Source organism: Corapipo altera, unplaced genomic scaffold (genome assembly GCF_003945725.1).
Source record: "Corapipo altera isolate COAL_440 unplaced genomic scaffold, ASM394572v1 343, whole genome shotgun sequence".
Lineage (NCBI taxonomy): Eukaryota > Metazoa > Chordata > Aves > Passeriformes > Pipridae > Corapipo > Corapipo altera.
This window is the reverse complement of record NW_020884913.1, coordinates 2082073-2106756: the sequence shown is the minus strand read 5'-3', so window position 1 is coordinate 2106756 and position 24684 is coordinate 2082073. Positions and strand designations below refer to the sequence as shown.

The following is a 24684-nucleotide window of genomic DNA, read 5'->3' as shown; positions in this document are numbered from 1 at the left end:
TCTGCAATTGCCACACATTAAACCTTTTAAGATGTCACTGGAATTTAGTAGAGAAACTATTAAAGGCATTTGTTAAAAATGTCTGTTTTAAGCTCAGGAAACGCCTGCTTTCAGCTTAACACTCACTGAAAGCCAATTGCAGAAATCTTTTCCAACTCAAGAGTAATAGAATTCCTTGAAGTTGGTACTTATCTGCCATTTACTGCAGCACAGTGTTGCTTTCCTACCCCAGTGCCTCAGAGAGCAGCCTCTCATTAACTGTGCAGAAGGAGGGGTCTGTAACTGAGCACATTTCCAAGAGGCCAAACCCACACTTACCCCCAGGACATACAACACAAAAACTGTATTCTTGGGATTTAACTGCAATGCAGAGCATATACACACTCTTATTATGCTTCCCCGTGGTTTCAAACTACTAAATGATATTTCTTCCACTTGACATGCGTTTTCCTGCTCAAGTGTCTCCCTTTCAATCCTGAAGATGGCTATTTATAACATTATTGCAGTACAAAGGAGCCGTATTCAAAGGCAGAGCTTGATTATGTGGGTACAATATAAAGAGCTTAAAGCCTAAATACATTCTCAGTTGAGTCAGTCAAGAGTACAAGGAGATAATAGCAGTATGAAAGGCTTCAGTCTTATCCTCTAATGGTCTATCCCTTTAGGGAGCCTTGGAACAGAGCAGCCTTGGAGATGCAGGAGGGGGTCACAGTGAGCACGGGAAGGTAAATCTTACCTGTCCAGCCAACATCTCATAGAGCAGCACACCATAAGCCCACCAATCCACGGACTTCCCATAGGGCTGGTAAGCAATAATCTGTATAATCACAGAAAAAAAAAAAACAAAGGAAAAACCCCTGTGTTAACTAACCTCCAGTCCTGTAGCATATTAGATAAATAGTGACATGCAGAGAAGATCATATTTCCTTGAAAAAGGCCAGCAAGCCAATCCTGTAATCCTCACTCCAGCCAATCACCGGTTTCAGTGGGAGTTGGATTGTTTTGCAAATATTAGTCTAAATCCACCCTCACCTTTGATACCCTGATATCTTGGCAAATGTGGCTCTCAGGAGTCCTTGGGTTGTGCATTTGAGGGCAAAAGAGGAAGTACAGTGGCACGATGTACTAGACAGGGCAAAAATGTTATCCATCCATGTGTGTCATAGCTTGAAATCATGAGAATCACTTAATTTATGGACTATCAATAATTAAGCCCTTCTTTTCAATATTTTTATTTTTGTTCTGCTGTAAAAGGAAGCAAAATTTAGGAAAAGAGCAAACCCCGAAAGAGCTCAGTGACATTTTTCCAAGCCTCATGATTGTGATTGTCAGGATGAAGCCAGGTACCAGCTACCCCAAAAAGAAAGGGGTTCCTGCTGTTCAGACTAATGGAAATGTCAAGTATTGTTCACATTTGACTCATGGAGAAGCACAAAATGAGCTCTGACACAAGGAAAGACTGTGGGTGCCAACAGCACCCAGGGCCCCTCCTGCATCATCATCTTTAATTGAGGCCTCTTCAGATGTCAGCGTTAATTTATTTAAGAGCTGCGTTTGGGAATGGGATAGAGGAGTTTGGGGGTGCAGATGTTCTCTCAAATCTCCTTCTAAGTAACTGTGAAGGGATACTGTGAATTGGGAAGGCATGCAGGATGTCCCAGCCACTGTCCATCCCCACCAGAGAAGGCAGCAGTGGAGCCTTCGACCCTCCACCACCAGAATAAGCAGGGATCTGAGGCAGTCACTGCTCCAGAGGGGCCTGCATTTATTTTCCTGTTTGCATGTGTTTTTATTCTTTGTGAGACAAAATGCTAAGCCCAGTACACATCACATATTGTAAATTTTTTACTTGTCTGAAAGAGAAGTTGAACTGACAAGTTTTGTAGTTTCTCAGGAAAATAGTGAGTCACCAGTGCAATAAAGCAGCACTGCCTGGCTACTAAATAAAATTATAGTCTCTGTGTGAATATATGTTCTTCCCTGAGATATGGCAGCACATGAATTAAAAATTACTGCAATGTTTCTAACCAAAAGATTTCAAAATCAATCGTACTTTGGAATGTATTAGACAATCACAGATAATAACAAGATTCTCATCTGGAAGGTCCTACATAAAGGCAAATCTATATTACTTGTCTCTTAGTGGTAATATGGACTTAAAAATATATATTTGGGACGTTCATTTCATACTGTATTAGTTGACACACTTGGTTACTCTCCCTTTCATTTTCATCACCAGTAAGTCCCAGAGGCCCACTGGAATCAGTGTTGCCTCCTGAAAGACCAAACACTTTCAAATTTTTATCCAGGAAAAACACTGGCCTTTTACACACAGCAAATGATACACTATTTCATCTTCAATCCTTCTCTGACAATCTCTCTGCCTTATGGCAAAGAGCATTTTATCAAAAAAAAAGGAGGTATTTCTCAGGTCATTAATTCCTAAGGGCAGAACATTTTGTACAGCAAGCGTGCTCCATGTAAGTGGTTTTGGGAGGAACAGTTTATTTCAATTAGCAAATGAGAAAAAAAAATGGATCCACAGCAGTGAGAAAGAAAATGCTGCTACATTGCCAAGGTTCTGTACCTGGCAGCCAGGTCTGTCTAGGAGCCCACAATCTACTTCTCCTCCTATTATGGAGGAGTTAGATGGGTTTATTGAGGGGAGGAAATGGTTTAAATACAGCAAAGAAATGTCATACAATGAAAGATGAACTGAAGCACCGACTCAGTGACGCTGGTTGTTTATGCAGCAAGAGGTGAGTCAAGGCTGGGTTCTTCCCTAAATAGCATTTCCAGCAGCAAAGCAACCTGCCCCAATGAGATCTGCCTTTGGGAGAGAAGAGCTGGCAGAATCAGCAAGAGAGGCAGAATTAACATGAGAAAAGCTCCTCCATAAAACCTCAGGTAGGGTCAGAATCACTGCAATTTTTGTGCTGTTTGATGCCACATGTGAACATCTGACAACCAGAGCTGGCAATGCCTCCCTCACCTGAACCAGTGATGGAAGAGGGGCAATTGAGATATAAATACAGACATCAACACTGGAAAGGTGCCACTGCAACTACAACAAGAACACTCCTTTCACTGAACCTACCACCAGGTAGGAAAAGGTGGCCCTGTCAAATCTGCTGCTGGACACTGGAAGATTTTTTTCCTTTAATCCTAATTAAATACACCCAATTTGAATGACCAGCTCAATCCTTGTAAGGCTGTGGCACAAGGGAAGCACAGCAAAGCAATCTGCCACGTTCATTCACCAACCTGTGGCTATCCTCATCCTACTGGGAGCTATTCCCAGCATTAATTGGAAGTGCAAACGAGAGGAAAGAACGCTCACTTCAAGGAAGGAATGACATGTGGGAGGAAGCAGATGAGCTTTCAATGTACAGTCAAACATGCATTGGTACAAAGTCAGCAAGTTCTAAATGTTGTATTTTCAGTAGTTCCCTCCTCCTCATCCAGAATTCATCCTGTATTACCTACCAGCTGCTGCACTCAGAGCCATCCCTGCCTGCCTTGCAGCAGCTGCCAAAATGATTCTATCTGCATGGACAAATTTTTGTATCTTTTAGAGCAAATTGGGGTATACTAACATGACCTCCTGTGTCACCACAGTGTGCAGGGCAGACCCACAGAGCAGTGAGGGAGTTCCTGTGCCTAGAAATGAAGACCTGTCCCCTCCTCCAACTAGGATCTCTGCTTTTCACTGGCCAGGGAGGAGTGGAAAGCTGGTAGGACCCTTCCCCCCAGCTCCTTCTCCATCATTAATTTAAATTACTGCCTTTTTCATCTCCTTTTCCATTCCAAATGTCCCATTTTAACTATCTATTGCTGCATTTTAAGAGCTCTGCCTTTCCAGGTTCTGTGGATTTGAGCGCTCAGGAAGAGCTCAGGAATTTCTCTCATCAAGCAAAATTGGCAGAAGAATGTTGCTTTTTTAATTTTTTTCCCATTTTGCCTCTGAGGAAGGCACAGTTAAGAGCAGGACACAGAGATTAATACCAGCAATTTGTAGGAATGTTTAGATCATTGCAGCTTGCAGCTAGTAGCCAGTTGGGATGAAAAGATTATATCCCAGAGGCAAGAGAAAATCTTTTGTGAACACATCTGATGTCTGCTGGAAAAGCTAAAACTCAGTTATTAAAAGAAATAAATATTACTAGCACGGGAAACAGTCAAACACACACTTTCCAAACCTCTGTAATATCTATTTGCCTCCCACAATCCTGGCAAATTCAAGGTTACAGCTGAAGGTTTTGAGGCTGTTGGATGGAGGAGAAGGGAAATGGAGTTTCTAATTTAAATTCCTCTGAAATTCAAAACTCATCACTGTGGCTGCTGCAGGGATGCTGATGGTGGGGTTCTGTGCTGGCAGAGTCCCTTCCCACTAATCCTCTTGACATCCATCTCCTCCTGTCTCTCTTGACTGGTCAAGGCAACACAAAGTACTAATTGATTTCACAGCTATTTCCCCACTCTGACCATAAATATTTGAGTTCAGCACATCAAGAAATATTCTGTACAAGATAACCACTTTCTACCTGACAGAAGTTGTCAGGCCTGGGATCCCACCAGTTTAACCTCTGCACATACCTTAATGTGCATGGGATAAGAAAATGAATATTAATTCCAGTCTGTTATCCAGCTAAGTAATAACAAATGGTAACTTTCCCAATCATAAAAAAGGGAAACGTTATTTTAGAGTACACCAAGCTGTGCAAAGTCTCTTTGCTGAACAAAGCACTTTATTTTCCATTCAGAGATGGGCCGTGTGACACCAGCTGAGATGTCCCTGTAGGGTCCTTCCAGCTGTGTAATCCCTGAACTGTGTGTGGGTAGTTCATGTAGAGGGAGTGTGGGGCTCCTTCAGACCCCGTTATTGTCATGCCATTATTTCCCAAATGCTGATGGAAAGAGTTAATTCTCTGTGTTTGAGTACAACCCACTCACAGGACTCTCCTCCAGACACCTTCAACAGTTTATTTAGATTTAGCTCATTTATCTGCACCCAGCAGGGAATGGGATCGTGCAAATGCATCTTCATTAAAATCTATTATAAATTGATAAATTTTAGCCCATGGAAACATGCTGAAACACCCCTGCAAGCAAAACATGAACCTTCCTTTGAAGTTTACCACAGACCTAGTTAGCAATCTGCCAGTCACAATAATGTCTTCAGAAACAAAAGAAAATCGGTCAATTCAATAAAATAAAATCAAATCTGTTTGTAAGATGATAGAAAGACTAATTTCCTCCCAATTACTGGATGTTTTGGTGAAAGGTTTATTTCTTTATATGGAATTTCCAAATAAAATAAAGTAATTCACTCCAGCACTGACTCATATTGAGCATTTTGGTGTTGACAAAATGTTCTTTGGTATGAACTGGCACAAGACAATTGCCACAGAAAGGACACTCTAATTTGGTGTATTGGCTTCCTTTATGTTTTGACAGAAGAAAATGAAATATTCTGGTTGTTCTGATATCCTGCTGCAAGCAAGAGCAAATGGTGAAAAAACAAGGCTCTATAATACCCGATATTTCACTCTGAAAAGTATGAATTAGCGACTGGGAAAAAACCAAACTATTTTTCATTCCAATTTCGCAGAGATGACAAAATTCACCTTAGACACTAATTTACTTGTCCATGTATAAATCTCCCCTATTCCAACAAACACAATTACAGCCAGAAATGTTCCAGCCAGAGCTGCCTTTTGCTCAGTACTCACTGAACAACTGAGTATCTTGGATCAGGACCCAGCCTCTTGCATCAAATTTGCTGCCAAACAAATCAAGACTCCTGAAAGCTCAGTATGCACAAATACCAGATTTTAATATTCATATATTTGAATTATATCCAAATCACCACATGTGCTTGTTTTTAATGTTTTATACCTAAAGCATTGAAATACAAATCATATCCAGACTAAAAATCTCAACTCTAAACTCATATTTATCACAGGCTTCAAAGCACAACTGTGCTTCTCATGATCCAATTTTCATTTTAGACCCACTGCAGTTGGTTCATGCTTGAATGTCGCTTTCAGTGGCTTGAGCAAGGTATTCTCAAATCATGGAAAACTCAAGGCAAATTATGGATTTATTATGTCAACTCCATTCAAGCCCTGATCTTACAGCTTTGGCCAGGCCTTCAATGACAGGAGTTTTACAGAGAGGTCAGTGAGAAGCTTCAAGACCTCAAGAGTCCCTTCCCAAAACTCACTGAGTGGTTTGTGATTTCCTGAAAATGCCAAACAGTGCTTTAAATAAATGCATTTTGGCAGCTGTGAGAACTTATGGAGAAATACATTAAAGAAGCAAAGTTTGCTCCCAGTGAAGTATTTGCTGACCTCAGCAACAACCTCAGCACCAGGAAAGGTGCTGAGGAACCCAGGAAGTTTCTATGACTTTACAAATAGCAAAGTTTAGTTTAATAACATTTTCAGCCTACAAATTTAAAATCACAAGGTGCCTAGCCTGTCTTTTTTTAGTATGAACCAAAGCTGAAGCACTGATCTCATCAAAAGTCTTCAATCAACTAGATTTTTAGAATAGCAAAGTCTTATTGACAATATTGCATCAATTCATAAAGATATTCAGTATACCTGCAGAAGGATAATGGTACCATCCACAGAGAATCCAGAATTCCAGCTATCCAAACCCATGGTGTACAATTTGTGTAGGGACAATTTGCATTTGAGAGACTAAAAGGTTCTTGAAATGGTCAATATTTACCTCTGGTGCAATGTAGTCTGGAGTGCCACAGAAGGTCCTGGTTGTTACTCCATCTAACATATGTTCTTTGCACATTCCAAAATCAGCAATTTTAATGTGTCCTTCTGAATCCAACATCACATTGTCTAATTTCAGATCTCTATGAAGAATCACAGCAATTTAATGTTAATGCTTAGGATCAACAAGTATCAGAAAGCTCAGGTAAAACCGGGGCTTTGGTTTCCTCCTCAGCAGCACCAACATGACAAAAAGAGCCCCACACTGATGGCTTTTTATACAATGTTTTAAAAATACACTGGAACTTAAAGGAACTGATTCATTCAGGTTTTTAAAAATAGTTCAGAATTACTTATGTCAGATTATACTCACCTATAAATAATCCCTCTGTTGTGGAGAAAGAATAACCCAATGGAGATCTCGGCTGCATAGAACCTGTGTGGAAAAAAAAAAAAACCACAACAGATTTCTTACTGCCTCGTGATTTCCTTCTGACAAAATCATTTGGATGTGCATCATGGTAAATAATGATAGCATTATAGCACATGAAATACATAATTTCTAGTGTGTATATATGTAAGAGTATAAAAATATGTATTACGGGCAGATACTATAAAAGACATCTCACTTCGACTGGACCTTAAAAGACACATTTTGAGTGTTTGATGATAAAATAATGCAGAATTTAAAAAAAATAATATTGAAAATGTCTCCCTAGACATCAAAAAATGGTGTAGCTGGAGCACAGCATTTTTTATTTGGACCGATCTGACTCTGCTGCAAAGATCCTTATCTCTAATCACATATTGATGAATTCAGGATGCAGCTCAATGTACACTGCAATTCATATGGCATGAAATAATTTGCAGAAATAGTATTCCTTTACACAGGCTGTTAATGGATTAATTACATGAAGCTAATTAAAACGATTACCATATAAAATATAATTGCCGAATGCAGTTAAAAGATATATAATATTGATGGCTGTTTGAAGCTGGTTGCTGTGGAAATTATATGCAAGAGGATTATTTAAAGATGAGATTAATTTTTAGGCTTAGCATAAGGGAGAGGAAGGCTGAGCTCTGCAACACTTGATCAGAGGTGTTGGTGAACACGTGTGCTGAAGATGCTGCACAGGCAGAAGCTGTCAGAAAGCACCACAGATTTTGTTAAGTGTTGGCAAGTTACATTAGCTGGGAGTCAAAGATGATCTGACACCATCTAGTTTTTTCTTCAGGGAGTTGTTAAAATATTTTTCTGTATCTGAAATACTTATATTTAGAAGGCCTCTCATTTAAATGAGCCCTGGTTGCTTAAATCGAGATGAGAAGTTATTTTAACTGAATTCTTAAAACAGTTGGTCACCCTTGCTTTTAAAGTTTCATTGGTAAATGATTCAAGGAACGCTAATGAGTGATGAGGAGATGTTATAAGCACGACTAACGTGGTACTGCTGGATCTATTCACACTTGAATGTGCTGTAGATCATTATCAGCTGCTCAGTGATGTGCCAGATGTACAATTACCTAAAAGGGACCATGTACATAAAAAACTTCTAATCAGTTATTAACTCCTTGCAAATATATCACAGAAATTCTTATAACTATACATTGCATTTATCTTGTATAAACTTATTTATATTGCAGTGCTGAGTCTATTTGTGCTGCCTTTCCTTATAACACTAATTCAGACTGAAATGTTCCACTCACCTTTTTATTAATATTTGCTTTTAAAAGCAACACCAGAATGCCAAGTAACAGCTTTAATTTCCTGCTGCCTTGCTTAAATTCTCATCACTTTTCAAGTAGGCATTGTGTGCTTTTGTTTGTGCTCTATTTTGGAATAAAGGCACAGATACCTTTGGCCTATGTGTGCAAACATTTTTAACGTGAACTTCAGCTTTTGGGCCTTAAAAACACAATCAAAGGCCAGCTTAGACTTCCTGCTGAGCCTGGGAAGAGGAAGAAACCAAATCCTCTTAGAGCATAAAATAATGATGATGACATGATTTAAATATATAAATGTGAACACTCACACTGCTTGTGGCTCCTTAAATTTTCCTACTTGCTGGATGTGATACATGAGATCCCCACCATTCACATACTCCATGACAAAATACAGCCGGTCCTGGGACAAAGCAGTAAAGACACAGAGAAATACATTAGAGGAAATATATTAGATATTCATTGATCAGCAAAAAAGAAAAAAAAAAAGTCACTGGTATGTTATTATAAAGCTTTTAGGATTATTAGGACTGGTTGTACATTCCTGCAAAATCGATAGATCAGGAAATGGAAGTGGAAAGTTTTGTAAAACCTGCAGGAGTAAATGACTGAGGAGGTCTGACAAAATTTGTCAGTTTTAGTGGTGCACTTTTACATATTATTTGTCTACAATGGTCCCATGAATTATACAAACATAGCTCTGTTTGAAAAATCGGTCTCTAATAACAAACAAACAAAAAAAATCAAAGGTGGTCGAAAATTCCTGCTCTGAGGCCTTTTCTAAACCTTCCTAATAAGTTTTCCTTTGGAAGATGGGAGCTATTAAAAAATATAGATTTTTTATTATTAAAAAGGTGATGGTTTCTTGTGATTATGTCTGCAAATTGGTTGCATTCAGGCCATTTTCTGCTCAGGGATTTGTAGACATTAAGCAGAGTTTGCAAGTGCCTTTAACACCTCAGACAATTGTGCTGGGAAAGCTGAGGGGATCTGGCTTCTTTCACAGAATCCCAGAATCATTTAGGCTGGGAAATACCTCAAATCCTTAGAAGTATTTAGGAACCTTTGGGAAGGTGGGCTTAAGGCTCTGACTTAGAAACCACACAGGATGAAATTTAGGAATTATCACCCTGGTTGGCTGGAATGACTCAGAAGAAAAATCTTTAAACCTAGTTTTTATATTTCAAATACAAGGGGTAATTACATGTGGTATTTCTTCGCTGTTTTCTATGCTATGATGTATGGGTTGGATGATAATAAATGTCATTGAAGTGCTAAAATCCATGATCATTTAGTCTGGAAAATGCAGGGTGGGAAGAGAGAGCTCACGTACAACTGTCTGGAAACAGGAGTGAAGCTGTGTCAGGAACGGGGGTTTATCCTGCAGTGCCAGGACTCGCTTTTCAACCATTGTACATTCAACATCATCATCCTGGATCACCACATCTTTCTTCAGGATTTTGATTGCATAGAGCTCCTCTGTCCCCTTCCTGTCTGCCAGCATCACCTGCACCGAGAGAAACAACGGGCTCAGAATCGTCCAAGCCAAGCCTCCAAGATTTGCAGAGATGGCAATCCAGCTTTTCCTTTTATTGGTATGGACTAACCTGATCAAAACTCCAAAATGATGGTCATCACTCACCCACTGCAACGAGCTGTACCATCATTTCAGGCACAGCCTGTGCCAAAACCCTCTGGTTGATCACAGGCACGTCGCTGAAGGGCTGATAAAATGTTAAGTCCCAGGGGACTTCTTCAGTAAAGGGCACTTTATCACAGAAGTGGTGTTCAAACAGACAGAAAAATAGCAGCCTGTTCCTTCAACTAATGGATTTCAAATAAATACTACACACACCATTCCTGGCTTTTCCCCAATGTCCAGCCTTACCAATGTTGGTGACTTCCAGAACTGGCACAGTGACCTAGGTAGCAAAGCCAGAAAAGTAAACTTGATTTCCTTGAACCTGCCAAGAAGTGAGGATCTAAAAGTCAGCAACTGTTTCTCACATCTTGCCCAACAGTCTTTTATAATTTATTTTTACCTTTTCAAGAAAATTGCCAGTCAAGACTGAAGCCCTCTAGTCCTTAGGGAACCACCATGCTCCCTGTTAAGAGATCCTCCCTCAAAAATGCACATCCTTTTGACCCTGGCTTTTGCTTCTCAGGGAATTATTCATTCATTCCTCCTCAAGGTAAAAAAAAAAAAAAAAAAGAAAAAGGAACGGGAGTGGAATAATTATAAAGAATTCCTACCTTCCCAAAGCTCCCCTTTCCAAGAACCATGAGGAAGTTGAAATCTGTCAGCTTGACCCTGTCCAGATTGTTGGATGGCACACTTGAGCTCTTGTCTTCTGTTGAAGTAATGACTTTGTTACCAGCTGGCCCAAGTTTGGCTTTCTGAAGAACATACACACACATACACACACAGAAACAGGGAAGTAAGAAGAAGAACAGCCCAGTTTTCCTGGCGGGAGGGATCGCTGGGTGCAGGGTACAATTGGACCATGTCTGAGGTGGCATTCCCAGGAGAAAGGCTGCATAACAAAATGTGCACAGACACATCTTCAAAGACCCGTCCCAACAACACTTTTGGCACTCTTGAGGGGGTTAAAGTAGGAAACTGTTCATGTATAACCAGATAAAGCAGATGTACTTATCTGGTTAAAAGAGCAAAACCAAAGCAAAGCCCAAAAACAAAGGGAAAAGAGATCACTTATTTTCATGCCAAAAGCAGCTTATCTGGTGCTTTTGTTTTGAAAGACAAATAAAATTAAAAAAAAAAAAGCTTTCAAAAAATACCATGCTATAATCTACACAGGGTATTTTAGGACTTAAACCATCTCTTCAATACATTCTCTTTTCAAATGTAATTCTTCAAGTCACTGCATAGCAAGAGTTAGGAAAATTGAGACATGCATTAAGAAAAATAACCTACATTAAAAATAACACAATGCATGAGAATTAATGCAGATGAACATGGCCACTGTCAAACCAGCAATACAATCAACTTTGATTTTCAATCAAGGGTTGATCTGGAAAAGGGAGGAAAGGGAATATTACATACAAGGACTCTGCCTTGCTCAGACAGTCTGGTTTACAAAAGGTTGAACAGTCTCAGTATTTCACATAAGACATCATGTAATTGCTCAAGTTGCATTTCAAATCTCAAAGTTAATAGAAGAGAAAAAATAAGACTCACCAAAAGATAATGCAGGCTAAAAGATAATATCCCCCTTTTTTTTTTTTTTCTCAAAATAATCCCATATACCAGCAGAAGCAAAGCCAAGAAGGTTTAATAATGCTTTGGGATATAAGTGCTTTCCCCATCTGTCTGGTTGTTGGTCTGGTTAATAACCTCTAACAGGGTTAATTTACTCTGATATTTCAGGATGTGCTGCAAAAGGACAGTATTTGTATATTATCATTGGTTTACAGATAAAGAAAATTACAGAAATTAAAGTTTATTCAAAACCACACAATATATCACTCTAAAAGACTGGCCTGGCAAACACCTTTGGCAGCCTCACTGCAAAGGGGAAGTTACAAACTTTGCCCTCCCCAGACAAGTTTAAAACCATAAGATTGAAAGGGATGACTCAATTCATGGACTGCAGCTCTCTACTCCTGCAGACAGTAATGTCAAATAATCATCTGACAAAAAAACCACACGTCACTTGAAAACCATATTCAGCTTGGATGACTCTTCCTGCACCTTTATGAGCATAGAAAATCTTATACCCTGCTACAGGAATAGGAACTTTGGAAGTTCAGATCTCTTTTGTAAAAAAAATTGTATTACAGCTTAGAATGTGGATTTTTTTTTCCCCACCAATGTTATTATTTGTTTGCATGAAAGCAGCACTTGGAGATGCTGATGAGCATCATGTGCTGTGCAAATGTTCAGGAAGAGCCAGTCCTGGGTGTCAGCCTAAATCCCTGAGTCTGCAAGGGATGATCCCACAGCAGATCCAGCTGCTGGGACAAATCCAGGGGCTGTGATGGAGCACTTTGGCAGGACAGAGGCCACAATACAAGATTGAGCCATAAGCAAACAAGTTTAAAAAAAAAAAATCCCAATATCCTTTCTTTGTACAAGATGAAGACGTGGTTCAAAGGAGCAGCTTTACTGGCCATGTCTCTGTGATGCTCTGGCACGTGGGATCTCAGATAAAGGTCTTACTTTTGGGATACAAAAAGCAATTTCAATATCCGCCTTTTCACTGGGTACTGGAGATCCAAATCAGGCCTTGACTGGACAACACCAGCTTTATGTCTTGTACTTTAAACCCACTGGGCAGGTCATTGGCAGCTTGTTCAAAAAATACAGAATTTGAAACAACAAATCACATTTTGTTCCGAGGCCATTTGTTTTCTCGGGTACAAACCTGCCGTGCAGGCAGGGAGTGCTCTCTGCAGCGCTGCAATCCCGGGCACCACGTGCTTCCAGCACATTTTCCAAAGGGAAACATGGCAGGTTCACCAGCAGGCTCCTGTGCCTGCTGCTGGCTCCAGAGCTGGAGGCACTGAACTCACTTGGGTGGGATGGAGTTGTCAGGATCTGAAGGCAGGATCTTAAAATAATATTCAAGAGCCCAGCCAAGGCCTCTCTGTATCTTTGCAAGGCGACACTTAAGATTCAACGAGCAACAGAGACATGCTCCTCTCACTTCTTTTAATCCTTTTTTAAATTAGATGTCACCCTCAATTTGACAATTTCTTTTTCCATATGGTGGATTTTTAAGGAGAACACAGGGTTCCTCCTGTTTGGTCAGGTGGGCTCTGTGCTACCTGGTTCAGGCAGAAGGTCAGCACAGGCAGGAGCTGCTGGACTGTGCTGAGCTGTGAGTGACCCGTGGCAAGGGAAGGAGATGATCCTGCTTATCACACTGCACAAGCACTGGTGGGTGTAAAGAGAGAATCCTGCTGCAAACCATGTGTAAGGAAGCCTGGGAACATGGAATGCCATGAAATGCTTGAGAATAACCCTGCTGACTCAACGAAAGCACACGCCCCAAAGTGGGATGGCCTAATTAAATGACCTTTTTAAATGGTCACATCCTTATCAAAGGTCCTTATTCCCCTTCAGCTCGGCCACTGACCAGTTGTTTATGAGCATGCAAAATAGTTTTTCACATTTAGATTATGAATTCCCTTTTACTGCTTTTTGGCCTAAGGTCCCAGTGAAAACACAGTGGGAATTTCCACACATTTCACTGAGCTCCACCGTGAGCTTTGTATCTGAAACATCTTGACTATTGCAGAGGGAAAATGCCATGCAGGCAACACACTCGTCCAGATTGCCAGAGCAACACCAGTTTTGCAGCTACAGAAGGGACATAAACTCAAATGATTCATAAAAGCTTATTGGAAAAGAGCAATGACATTTTGCCTTTCCCTATCACGACTAAAATTGAAAATCACAGAATCCTGCTTGAATCCCCCCCTTATTTTTTATGGATATTAAAATTTGCTGAAGTTGAAGATGCCATCTCAGGCCCTGGATTAATTTTCAATTTACATTCCAACTGCTTGGCTTATTATTATCTTGGACAAAACCACAATATTGTTACAATGAAGCCAGCTTGCAGCAAACCAACCAGGAAAACAGAATGTTAAAGAGAAATTAGTCTGCACTGGGAGCAGAAAAGTTAATCTAAAAAGAAAACAAGACATGCACATCATCTTACTTCCTCTGGTTTGGACGCACCTTATCTCGGCCAGTTCTTTTACCCTGAAACCACAGGTGAGAAATAACTTATATATCCAGCCCAAATTCACTTCTCCATGGAGTGTTACAGATATTACAGTGTGTTACATTGGAGAGTCTCTTGGAATTTGGCATGTGCTTTTTGGAAAAGATATCTCAGGTTTTGCAGTAAAAATGCTTTCAATTTATATTTAATCTAAGAGTAACAATTATACATTTAATTAAATATGAAAAAAAATCTTTCCAAAACCTAATGAGAAGTGTGATGCAAAGAAGAAACAGAAGTGATTTGGGGAATAGGAATTCATCACTGCAGTGAATTTTTAATCACAATAAATATTCTCGTTGACTCTTTCCATAACTTACTTTCTGATTTCTGACTGTGAAGGAAATCTAACAGGACAAAACAATAAACCTGAACATTGGCTCTTCTGCCCTCCAGTTACATCTATATTAGAGAATCTTACGAATTACAGAGCAAAAAGAGATCGAATTGTTAATTTTCCACATTAGCCAACAAACAATAAAACTTGTGAAGAATTTAAAAGAATATACACAATTCACTTCCCTACCCTGGGTCTCTGGTGTAATGAGCTACCTGACATGATGTTACTGCTTTAACACCTTGTATCACCCACCTCCAGCACTTCTCCCCTGCTGCTGTTTGCAACACTCAGCTCAGTAAGATTGGCTTTGTTCCCACATGGAAAACGAACACCAGGAGCCAAACCTGCCCAAACTTGCAGCCACCCCCTGCCATCCCCCAAGCACAGCTTCAGAAGGGAGAAACCCACATCATCTCCCAGGAAGAGAGATAATCAAGCCAACAGCAGGCTCTGTGTGCCGCTCACTAGGGGAGGTGTTTCTCGGTTGTCAGGGCAACTCCCTCTCAGTGAGTTCCCAGATGCCGACAGGATCATCCCCGGGACCAAATTTCCGAGAGCAGAAAGCGATAAATGAAAAGATATTTAACAACAGTGCTGAATTCTCATCACGTGTGGAGAGGTGCAGCCACACCCAGCCCATCCCTCTGGGATTTGCTCCACTGACACCTGCCCAGGAGGGAAATCCAGAGCTTTGCTCCCCCAGCAGCAGAGTCGTCTGGAGACTCCCAGCTGTGCTCCACATGGAGCAGCATCCCCTCCCCATCTTCAGAGCAGGTTCCACCCACCAGCCACTGCTCTGCCCCTGCAGTTGCATTCAGCTGGGAATAGCAAAAGAGTGATGGAGCAACAGAGCACAGAACTGCTCAGTCTCTGTTCCAAAACTCCCAGCTTTGACTGCACGAGGGCCAGCATTCTAAGGACTGACTGCACAGGCTTTATCTTAGATGGTTTGGGTGGGAAGGGACCTTAAAGCTCATCTCATCCCACCCCCTCCCATAGGCAGGGACACCTTCCACTAGCCCAGGTTGCTCCAAGTCCCATCCAACCTGGCCTTGGACACTTCCAGGGATGAGGCAGCCACAGCTTCTCTGGGCAACCTGTGTTATGCCCCAAGAATTGAGAGCTATGGAGCAGCCATGTCCCCCTGCCATGATTTAGTCCCTCTGCAAAATTTTAACAAACCCGCTGCTCCTCACACTGCAAAAAGTTCTCATCAGTTCTTTGCTAGACCCCAACATGCTCTTCAACTGTCACTGGGTGATGGAAGCAGCCATCTCATTCTACTCCACCTTGATACAAGGTTTCTGCTCTTAATTCTTAAATCAACCCAAAGCCATTGCAGAGCAGCAGGTGACACTCTGCAAATCACTTCTAGAAATGGCAAAGTGAATAATGAGAAGCAGGGAAGGAACGTTCCAGTTTCACTATTCCAGCCCAGGAGGCTGCAGGTGTGAAATTAATGCTCAGTTCTGCCTGTCACTACCTGGACACTGCACAAGAAGCATCAGAGCAGCTCAGAACTCAAATGAACCATAGAAGATGTCACTGACAGAACCAGCAAAGCTCATACCAGGGATGGAAAAACTGAAATAACAATTTATCCAAGTCCCAAGGGAGAACCCATTCGGGTTTCCAGTCATGTACAGTCAGTGGGGATTTTGATCAGTGGATTGAGGCATTAGCAAGCCTTTAATAAAGTGAATAAATCCAATAAATCTCAAGTCAAAATCTGGAGGAAAAACCCTCCCATTCAGGGAAATTCTCTCTGTCATTGTGGCAGCTTGTTTCTTACATTATTGCATTTCCAATTCCATGTAATTATAGATGCTATGATGGACTATCAATTTCCTAGTTTATACAACTTAATTATTATCAGGATGCTGAGAATCTGAAACGAGAAGAGTCCATTTCTAAGCCCCAGCCAAGACCTAATACTTCACCAGACCGAGGTTTAATCTTAATACCATAACCTAATGCCAGCTTATAAATCATTAGCAGGGAGTTTTGTAGTCATGGAAACAACACAGAACAGAGAAAGTTGGAGCCTAAATTCCAGCTGATGGAGCAGCCCAGCAGCTCTGAGCAGAGAGGGGCTGGAACCGGTGTTACCTTGGTCCAACCCGAGCTCGTGTCCTCACTGCTCAAGCCAACAGAGGGAAGGAACTTCCTTGGCTAATTTTTTCCTACTAAACCTGTGCTGAGCAATCTTGAGAGCTGCTTTTGCACTAAATTTTCTGTAAAACAGAACATGGACACGATGTCTGGCTCTTGTGTTTCTCTCCTTGGAGTTACAAACACTCGCGAGGGCGGCGACTTTTCCCATCACACGGTGCACTCTCACCCCTCCCTGTCACAACCAAATTAACTGATGAACTAAATCACAGAAATTAATGTATATACACATATTTATCCATATAAAAAGGAGCAGGAGGCTGGAGATGCCCACACAAGACATGGCAGTACACAAGCAGGGAGAGATGATACCAGGGACACCATCAAGGATCCACAAGGTTTTCAGCCATGGATTCCTTGGTGGATTTACGCTCCAGCAAGACTTCTCTGCAGCAAGGACAACACTGAGGAGATGTAAATAAGCAGAAAGCTGCTCATCTGCACTCTTAGATTTATTTTCGTGGTGGCCATGTCACTGTGGTGAGCTAAGACCTAAGCAGTAAAAAGTGCAATCTATAAAAATGAAAATGCATTTTTGCTTCATTAGCTAAACTAGTTACTGAAAAAAATTCCTGTCATTCCCACTGCTAGGAAAAAGGCATGAAGGCAAAGGGGATGTTTCATAAAACTATAAATGGGGAGGGTGATAAAACTCTACCTGGGAGTTAAATATAGACTATTTTGTGTCTTTAATTTACTTTTCTCCTCATTTCCTCTCCTGTTTCCCTTAAACTTGTGTCATATTTACCCTTTTGGTTAGTAACAGTAAATTTATTGAAATGATTTGCCTGAAAAAATTAATTTTATCAAAACAGCTTTTAATTTACTGGGTTTATATATTTCTAAATATACACATACAAAACGTGGATGACTTCCTTCCTTTCAGGCCTTTTGCTGGAGCCAGCTCAGCTCTGGGAGCTTTTCTCTGTTCTTTGCTGACCTCTTGTGGTTTCTCGCTCTGAGGAGAAAATATTTTCTCCAGCTCAACATTGTTACTTCAGATAAAGGCAAAAAGAGAATCTGAAAGGACAAGACAACAGTTTAATACACCACGGAGCATCCCAACAGACCTTGTTTGGGGGGGGGGGGTTATAATCAGTTTTCCAATTGATTCAGTATTTTTTTTAACTTTTTGGTGTCGCTGGATAGAAGTTAAAACTATATGAAATACTTGAATAGGTGATTTCAAAAAAAATTCCCAAATTTGCCAGGCAAAAAAATTGAGGTAAACATATCCCTTAGAAAATGTAGGCAACTAATTCAAATGACAATGAAAGACAGTCAGTGGAAAAAGGATATATCTATCCTAAGATAGAAATTTGAGGGGATATTGCCCTGGACAACAAATAGATCTGCATGTGAGCTGTGAAATCTAGAGAGGGAAGAGTTTCCAGTCCCCCATTTGGCACTGTCAACATGTTTAATCTGTTTAATAATCCTGTGGCCACCTGAGTCCACTTTGTTTTCTGCCTTTATTGCCAAACACGCTCTGCCCTGCAACAGAGCGGTGCCTAACGAGGAGAAATGTAATTAAAGAGGCTGCCTAGGAATAATATTCAAGACTTCTTGCAGAAGTATCCTGTGGTAGTGCTAATAAAAACCCCAAACAGCAAATAGGATGCTACAACAGCAAATCCCTAAGTGTCAAAAAAGGAATTGCTTTTATATATGCTCCTTCATTTTTTAATTATGCAAATTACTGCTAGTTTTCAATCTTGAGTGTGGAATTTGCTTTTAAGCATAAAACTCATCTCAATATGGGCAAACAATAATAAAATTCTGTGCTTAAATAATTTTAAGGACTTTCTACCTAATCCTAGAGCAAATCCTTGCAATCAAACCCCCCCAGGCATGCAAAGCTGCAGACCAGGACTGATTTTAAAGCCTTGGGGATTGTGTATCCAAATCTTAACGTGCTATGAAACCATTTATCACACACAAACACACACACCCAAAAAGATGAAGGTGTTTTCTGCACGGTGTTGAGAACTAATCTATTTAAATATACACTTTGCAGCGGAACAACATCAGGATAAATGTGTGATCCTTCCCAGCATATGATTATTCCATAACCAAGTTTTTCTGTGCTGCCTGACCTCGCTCTCAGCAGCCCCAGCTCTGCTATGACGTTATAAAATCAGTTTTGCACGTTTTACAGGTTTCTAGCTCAGAACCAAGGCGTTATCCTGGGGAACACAGCCTTCCTCCTGCAGCTGCTCCTGCTGCTTCCTTTCAGTTCTGATCCTGTGCACTCGGGCACACAAGCTCCCAGCAGCCCCACTTGAAGTGATTACCTCCAGCAACATTCCCAATCATTCCCAGAGCTGTGTGATGGTCCCGCAGGAGGCAGCGACGCCTCTGAGCTGAGGTCAGCGCTGCCAAGTCACTGCCAGCCCCAAGGAGAGGGGGGATTTGGGATGATCAGAGAATCATAGAATCACAGAATCATCTGGGCTGGAAGGGACCTCCGAGATCATCAAGTCCAACCCTTGATCCAACCCCGCTGCAGTTCCCAGCCCATGGCACTGATGCCACATCCAGTCTCACCTTCAACACCTCCAGAGATGGAGAATCCACCACTTCCCTGGGCAGCCCATTCCAATGTCTGATTACCCTCTCTGGAAAGAAATTCTTTCTAAAGTCTAACCTAAACCTCCCCTGGCACAGCTTAAGGCCATGCCCTCTTGTCTTGTTGATGGTTGCCTGGGAAAAGAGACCAACCCCTGCCTGGCTCCCCCCTCCTGTCAGGGAGTTGTAGAGAGTGAGGAGGTCTCCCCTGAGCCTCCTCTTCTCCAGGCTGAACAGCCCCAGCTCTCTCAGCCTCTCCTCATAGTGATTCAGTGAGAAAAGACACATCACAAACAAGGAAGCTTTTTTTTTCCCCCCCTCCATGAAAAAACCTGAATTCTTGAGCATCCCCATCAAAACAGAGAGCCAGCTTGCTCTGTTGGAATTCATGTTTATAATTCACCAGCACTAAACATGAATTTTTGGGAAGCAGCAGCTGTAGGAAACTCCTCAGCCCTTTTTTTTGGGTGCTCTCCTGTGGTGGAAACATGAATGGACAAGGACTTCTGTCAGTTTATATCAGTGCACTTCAAGGTCCGGATTTTACAAATGAAGTGACAAAACTTCATATTTATCTCAGATGCATTTTCTCCTTTAAAAAGACACTTAAACAGAGAAAATTCCAACTTCCCAGCATGAAACAAGTTTCACCAACGAAACCCCCATGCGGTTTTATTCTCAAATAAGAAAAGGTATAAAGGATTGAGGAAGGACAGTCCTCTTCTGCACAGGCCTTTCTGAGATAAAGATATCAGATAAAGAATCAAGGTTAAGAAAAAGTGTTACTGATTGCATGACAAATGATTATTGCATTAGGAAATATTTGGCAATGACAAATGGTCTTATTTTTTGATTTTTCTGATTCAGTATTACAATATTTGTTAAAATAAGGCATTAATAATATAAACAATTCTATAAACAACATAACTTTTTTTTTTTTAAATTAAGTATTTTAAGCTTCGAGCTGTAACATGTAAACTGCTCTAGGTCAACTTCAGCTGTAAAAATACTATTTGAAGATGATAATGGCTTCAATAATCTTAGATTCCTAAAACAGTTACATCTCAGGAGCTTCAAATTTTAATTCAAATTGTAACTTAACCAATGTATAAAACTTCAAGTGTGATTTGTGTCAGTAACCTTTGCCGTAATAAAGCAAGATAATTTGTCAGAGATACATGCAAATATAAAGTCCACACATGTATGTTCTCAATGCTGAGATGTAACTTTTATGGCAATAACTGAGTGATGTGGTGATTAGTGAAAAAAGTAAAATGGGAAGTTAACAGGTGAATTGGTATCTCAGGTATCAGAGCATCTGTGCACATGATAATATAATAATCTCTTATGATATAGCATACTCCAAATAACATATAGCAATAGATGTAGTATGTTATACCATAATCCATGCATGCTGTAGTATGCAAATTTATCTATTTAAATATACAGTGACCACGAGCATTATTTGATCTGTGAAAGTCATTTAAAGTTCCATGAATGTCTTTCAAATTAAAGATGCACCATTTTCCATTTTCCATGAGAAGGTGGCATTCATTTAACTCATTCCTTCTAAAAGAAAGGCACACTGCATCTGCTCAGGTTGGATGACTACTTTTTGGTAGTAAAATCTTAATCTGGGGAGTATTTTGTGACAAATCCATTTTTTTAAAGAAAACCTTTAACTGGGAGAAAAACAAGTGCATCCTTAAAACATGCTGAGGATGAAACTGAACTTAATAAACTTAATAAACTTCAAACAGCAGTCAAGAGGGTTGTGTGAAGAGAAAGGTGCAGGAGAACACCAAAACTACCTTGAAGAAGTGGATATTTACATGACAGTCCTGGAAGAGACAGGAAAGGGAGAAACACTGCCTGGTTAGTAAGGGCTGGCACAGCAAAGCAACCACAATTAGTAGCAGAATAAACAAATACAGACACAGCAGCGGGAATACAAAATGGACACATCTGTTAAGCACAGGAAAATCACACAAAAAAATAAATTGGTGTTAATTACCCTGCCAGGGAGGAGCAGGGACAAGCACAGCAAGGGACAGGTTCTCACACAGCTGCTCCTCAGCTTTGGGCACATCCTCCCCCCTCATGCACGGGACATTCCTCAGGGAAACACTCCAGGTGTGTCCAGCTGTGGGGAGCCTGGGCTTCACCACCTCATGAGCTCTGACAGGGCCACAGCACTAAAAGGTTTCTTGATTTATTTTTTTTGCCTTGTTCTGCAACACACATTTAACCTTTACAAAAGGGATAAAGAAATCCCTCCCATCGATATGATTTTTTACATATATTCTTCACCTGAAATCACAACACACTGCCTGAGAAAAGCCTTAGGGAAATCAGAGGCTGATCCGAACAGAGAGCAGAGATTTATGTCATCTAGTTAAGAAATGTCAAGTTTTCTAGTTTGAGCTCTGGTGAGTGGATGGGAAACCTCCAGATAACTGCATATGGGAATTCCCCATGCCAAACTATAGTACAGAACAGATGGAGTCATCTAACAGCATCTCTATAATGCTGCAAACTATTCTCTAATGATTAAATATGCACAATTTAAAAATAGGAATGAGTGCCATGGCCAAAAAAAGCAGCTCTTCTTTTTATATCTCTGTGTGCATAATGAGTGTGGATTGATGTGCCAGTGATATTTTGGCTGGTCATGATTTCAGTGTAGCTTAGAGTCTGTTTCCTGAAAAGTGAATTTAATCTTGTAGTTCACAATTTGAAGTGTCAGCAACATTATTTCCCTTTTTCATGTCACCTTCCCTGACCTGCCTGAAGTTACAGTTATTGCTTCAAAATGGGAGTGCATATTGGCTAGATACAGATTGGAAGAGATCATATCTTTTATTTATTAAAAAAAAAGAGTAAAGTAACTGTAGTATAACAGCTCTGGGGCAAAAACATTGCCATCCTTCAAAAACTTCAAAGAAATATTTCCTTCACAGCCCTTATAATACTTTACAGAGAGACCTGGAGAACTTAATCCACAAATTAACAAAATCATAAGCTCCTCTACGGTTCGGTTTATTTTTTTGTTTGTTTGTTTGTTGTTTTTTTTTTTTTAACAAAAAATTAATTAATTTAATTAGAAAACTCATTGGGTTCTTAAGAAGCTACTGAAACAGTTCCTGGAGTCTTCTGCTATGGCCCTGGCTGTGCAACAGCAACATCTTCACCCAGCCTCCATCAAGACAGCTCTAGGATGTTCTGGCCACTGATTAAAGGAAAGAAAGAAAATGCCCTTTTGACCTAAAGTTGCTGTGAATATCAGGAAAATGTCAGATTAATCAAGACAGTCCTGGCCTTCTTTCAAATAAAGCAGCCAGAAACTGCTTTAAAAACTAAAACTAAAGGGAGTGTTGAAGATCTAAGAAATGCAAGACCTGCAGTGAAACAATCTGAAATGATGTATTGGTGTTGAGAAAGGAAATGATAAATAAATGAAAGAGGTTTCTTTAGCATTAGACTATAACAGCAACAGAACTCATCAGAAAGCTTTAATTGTGCCTTGAAATCTGGGGACATTTTCGGGTTCTGTTTAACACCAGCCACAAAGAGAGGCCTGGTGGTGTAAACCCATGGGAGCTCTGTATGCACAAATCCAGACTGGGAGAGGGCACTGCTTTGTAAATTCACGTCTGCACAAGGATTAACACACAGGTTTAGTCAAACAAAGTGCTGCTCTGCATCCTGGAGGAGCTCAGCAGCAGAAATATCTACAGCTCCTGAGTCACTGGAGAGGTCCTGGGTATTTATAACCGAGCCCGATGGCCAAGCTCCACATCCTCCCTGTTCTTATATTTCAAATGATAAGGCACTTTAAAAGACATTTTCTTTAGGATCATCCTAATAGTTATGTTTAGAAGCACTGAGATGTCACCAAAATGTCACCACTGACTGCACACTTCCAGTGCTCAGATACAAAATCCACCCTGTTCTGGACTCTGCTCCCTCCCCTTACATTGCAGGCTGGAAAAGGACACAACAGGTCCAGCTTCTGTACAGCCTCCAGCAGCAATTCCATGGGTCAAGGCAGCTGAAATCTTGAACACAAACACCACTCAAAGGTGGCCTGGGTGGTGGATGTGGATTTGTGTCCCCGGGGAAGCACCATCAGAACGGACCCACATGGATTCCCCCAGTGCAAAGAGCAGCCTCTCTCAGAAACCAAGAGAACAATTTCATTCCTCTGAAATCCACCCAGAGCTACACTAGAGGAAGTAATTAGAACAAAAGAAGATGTCTGATATGTGAAGATTATGCACCAGGAGGACCATTGCACGTCTTCCCCACAGAGGCTTTAAAATGAAGATTTTAGGAGCGGCAACAATGTGCTTGGATCACTCCAATTCCCAAAGCTGGGTGTAGTGACTCACACTCCTCCCATCACTCAAGGTACCTTGTGCTCAGTAAATGTGTCCACGTGTCAGGATTACAGCTGCTCTGGCCTTTGTTTAATTTAAAAAAAATCATTTGAATGGACCATAACTACTTTATTTTTAATAACATTTCCCGTGCTGGTGATGTGGAAAGAAGGGAACAGAGAGAATAACTCACCAGCCTACTTTTAAAACAGTATTATTCTATTATTATTCTATCAAGAAGTGCTTTACTAAGCAGGAAAAGGAAAAAAAAGGCTTGACCAAACTGAAATAACTTTCTACAATAGAAGCTATACAATTTCTTTTCCTCTAATACAAAAAAAACCCCAAGCAAAAGCATCTTACTGCCCAAACCACAACTTGGTAGAAAAAAATACCATAAGGTTGCATTATTTCAATATTCTGCTTTTTTCTTTGCCTAGTAAAATACTGCAAGAAGAAAATAAGTATCTAACAAAGAGTAGATGCTGCAGTCAGAAGATTTGGTAGTTTGGGTCCATGGAGCCACCTGGGACTGTTGGGAGTTCCCATGGCAACCTCAGCACGGACAATTATGGAGCAGCTACAATTATTCTGAGGGAGTTGCATTTTGAGATGGCCACAAATAATCCCATTCCAGAGAGAAAATTCACAACCAAAGGTTAAAACCAACTTAAAAATAGTGACAGATTTTCTCCTGCCTCCACTTCCTACAGGAGTATATTTTTATCTCTAAATATTAATAATGATGTATCACGTATAAATCACTGAGGACAGATTTGATAACACTGCTAAATGAGCAGATAATGAATTTGTAAGTTCTAGTGAGAGGTGAGAACCAGAAAATACGTAGATTGAATAAAATTTGTTGTGTAGAAGATACTGCACTGCACCTCTGCATAACCCACCTCGCTTTCTATATAATGCACAAGTTCATATAGATAACACATTGTACATAATAAGAAAAATCCTGGCAATAAAATCAAAAAGGTAAAAAAGCACCATCCTCTTCAACT

At 40.5% G+C, this 24684-nt stretch overlaps 1 protein-coding gene across 4 annotated transcripts in view; it reads right to left on the bottom strand.

The window, feature by feature from the left end:
* The window catches only part of PRKCA (protein kinase C alpha), a 145752-nt gene that overhangs the window by 13753 nt on the left and 107315 nt on the right, over positions 1-24684 (bottom strand). For 2 of the 4 annotated variants that reach the window (XR_003529567.1, XM_027654672.1), the window contains exons 9-15: positions 21104-21133; positions 10713-10856; positions 9793-9966; positions 8771-8862; positions 7108-7170; positions 6739-6877; positions 737-817 (exon numbers count right to left, since the gene is read on the bottom strand). Coding sequence is in view for 3 of the 4 variants with exons in the window: in XM_027654672.1 (XP_027510473.1) it covers positions 737-817; positions 6739-6877; positions 7108-7170; positions 8771-8862; positions 9793-9966; positions 10713-10856; positions 21104-21133 (723 nt within the window). In the remaining variant the exon portion in view is untranslated. Of the gene's footprint in view, positions 1-736; positions 818-6738; positions 6878-7107; positions 7171-8770; positions 8863-9792; positions 9967-10712; positions 10857-14166; positions 14191-21103; positions 21134-24684 lie in introns of all 4 variants that reach the window. The other 2 variants (XM_027654673.1, XM_027654674.1) reach the window with 2 other exon arrangements.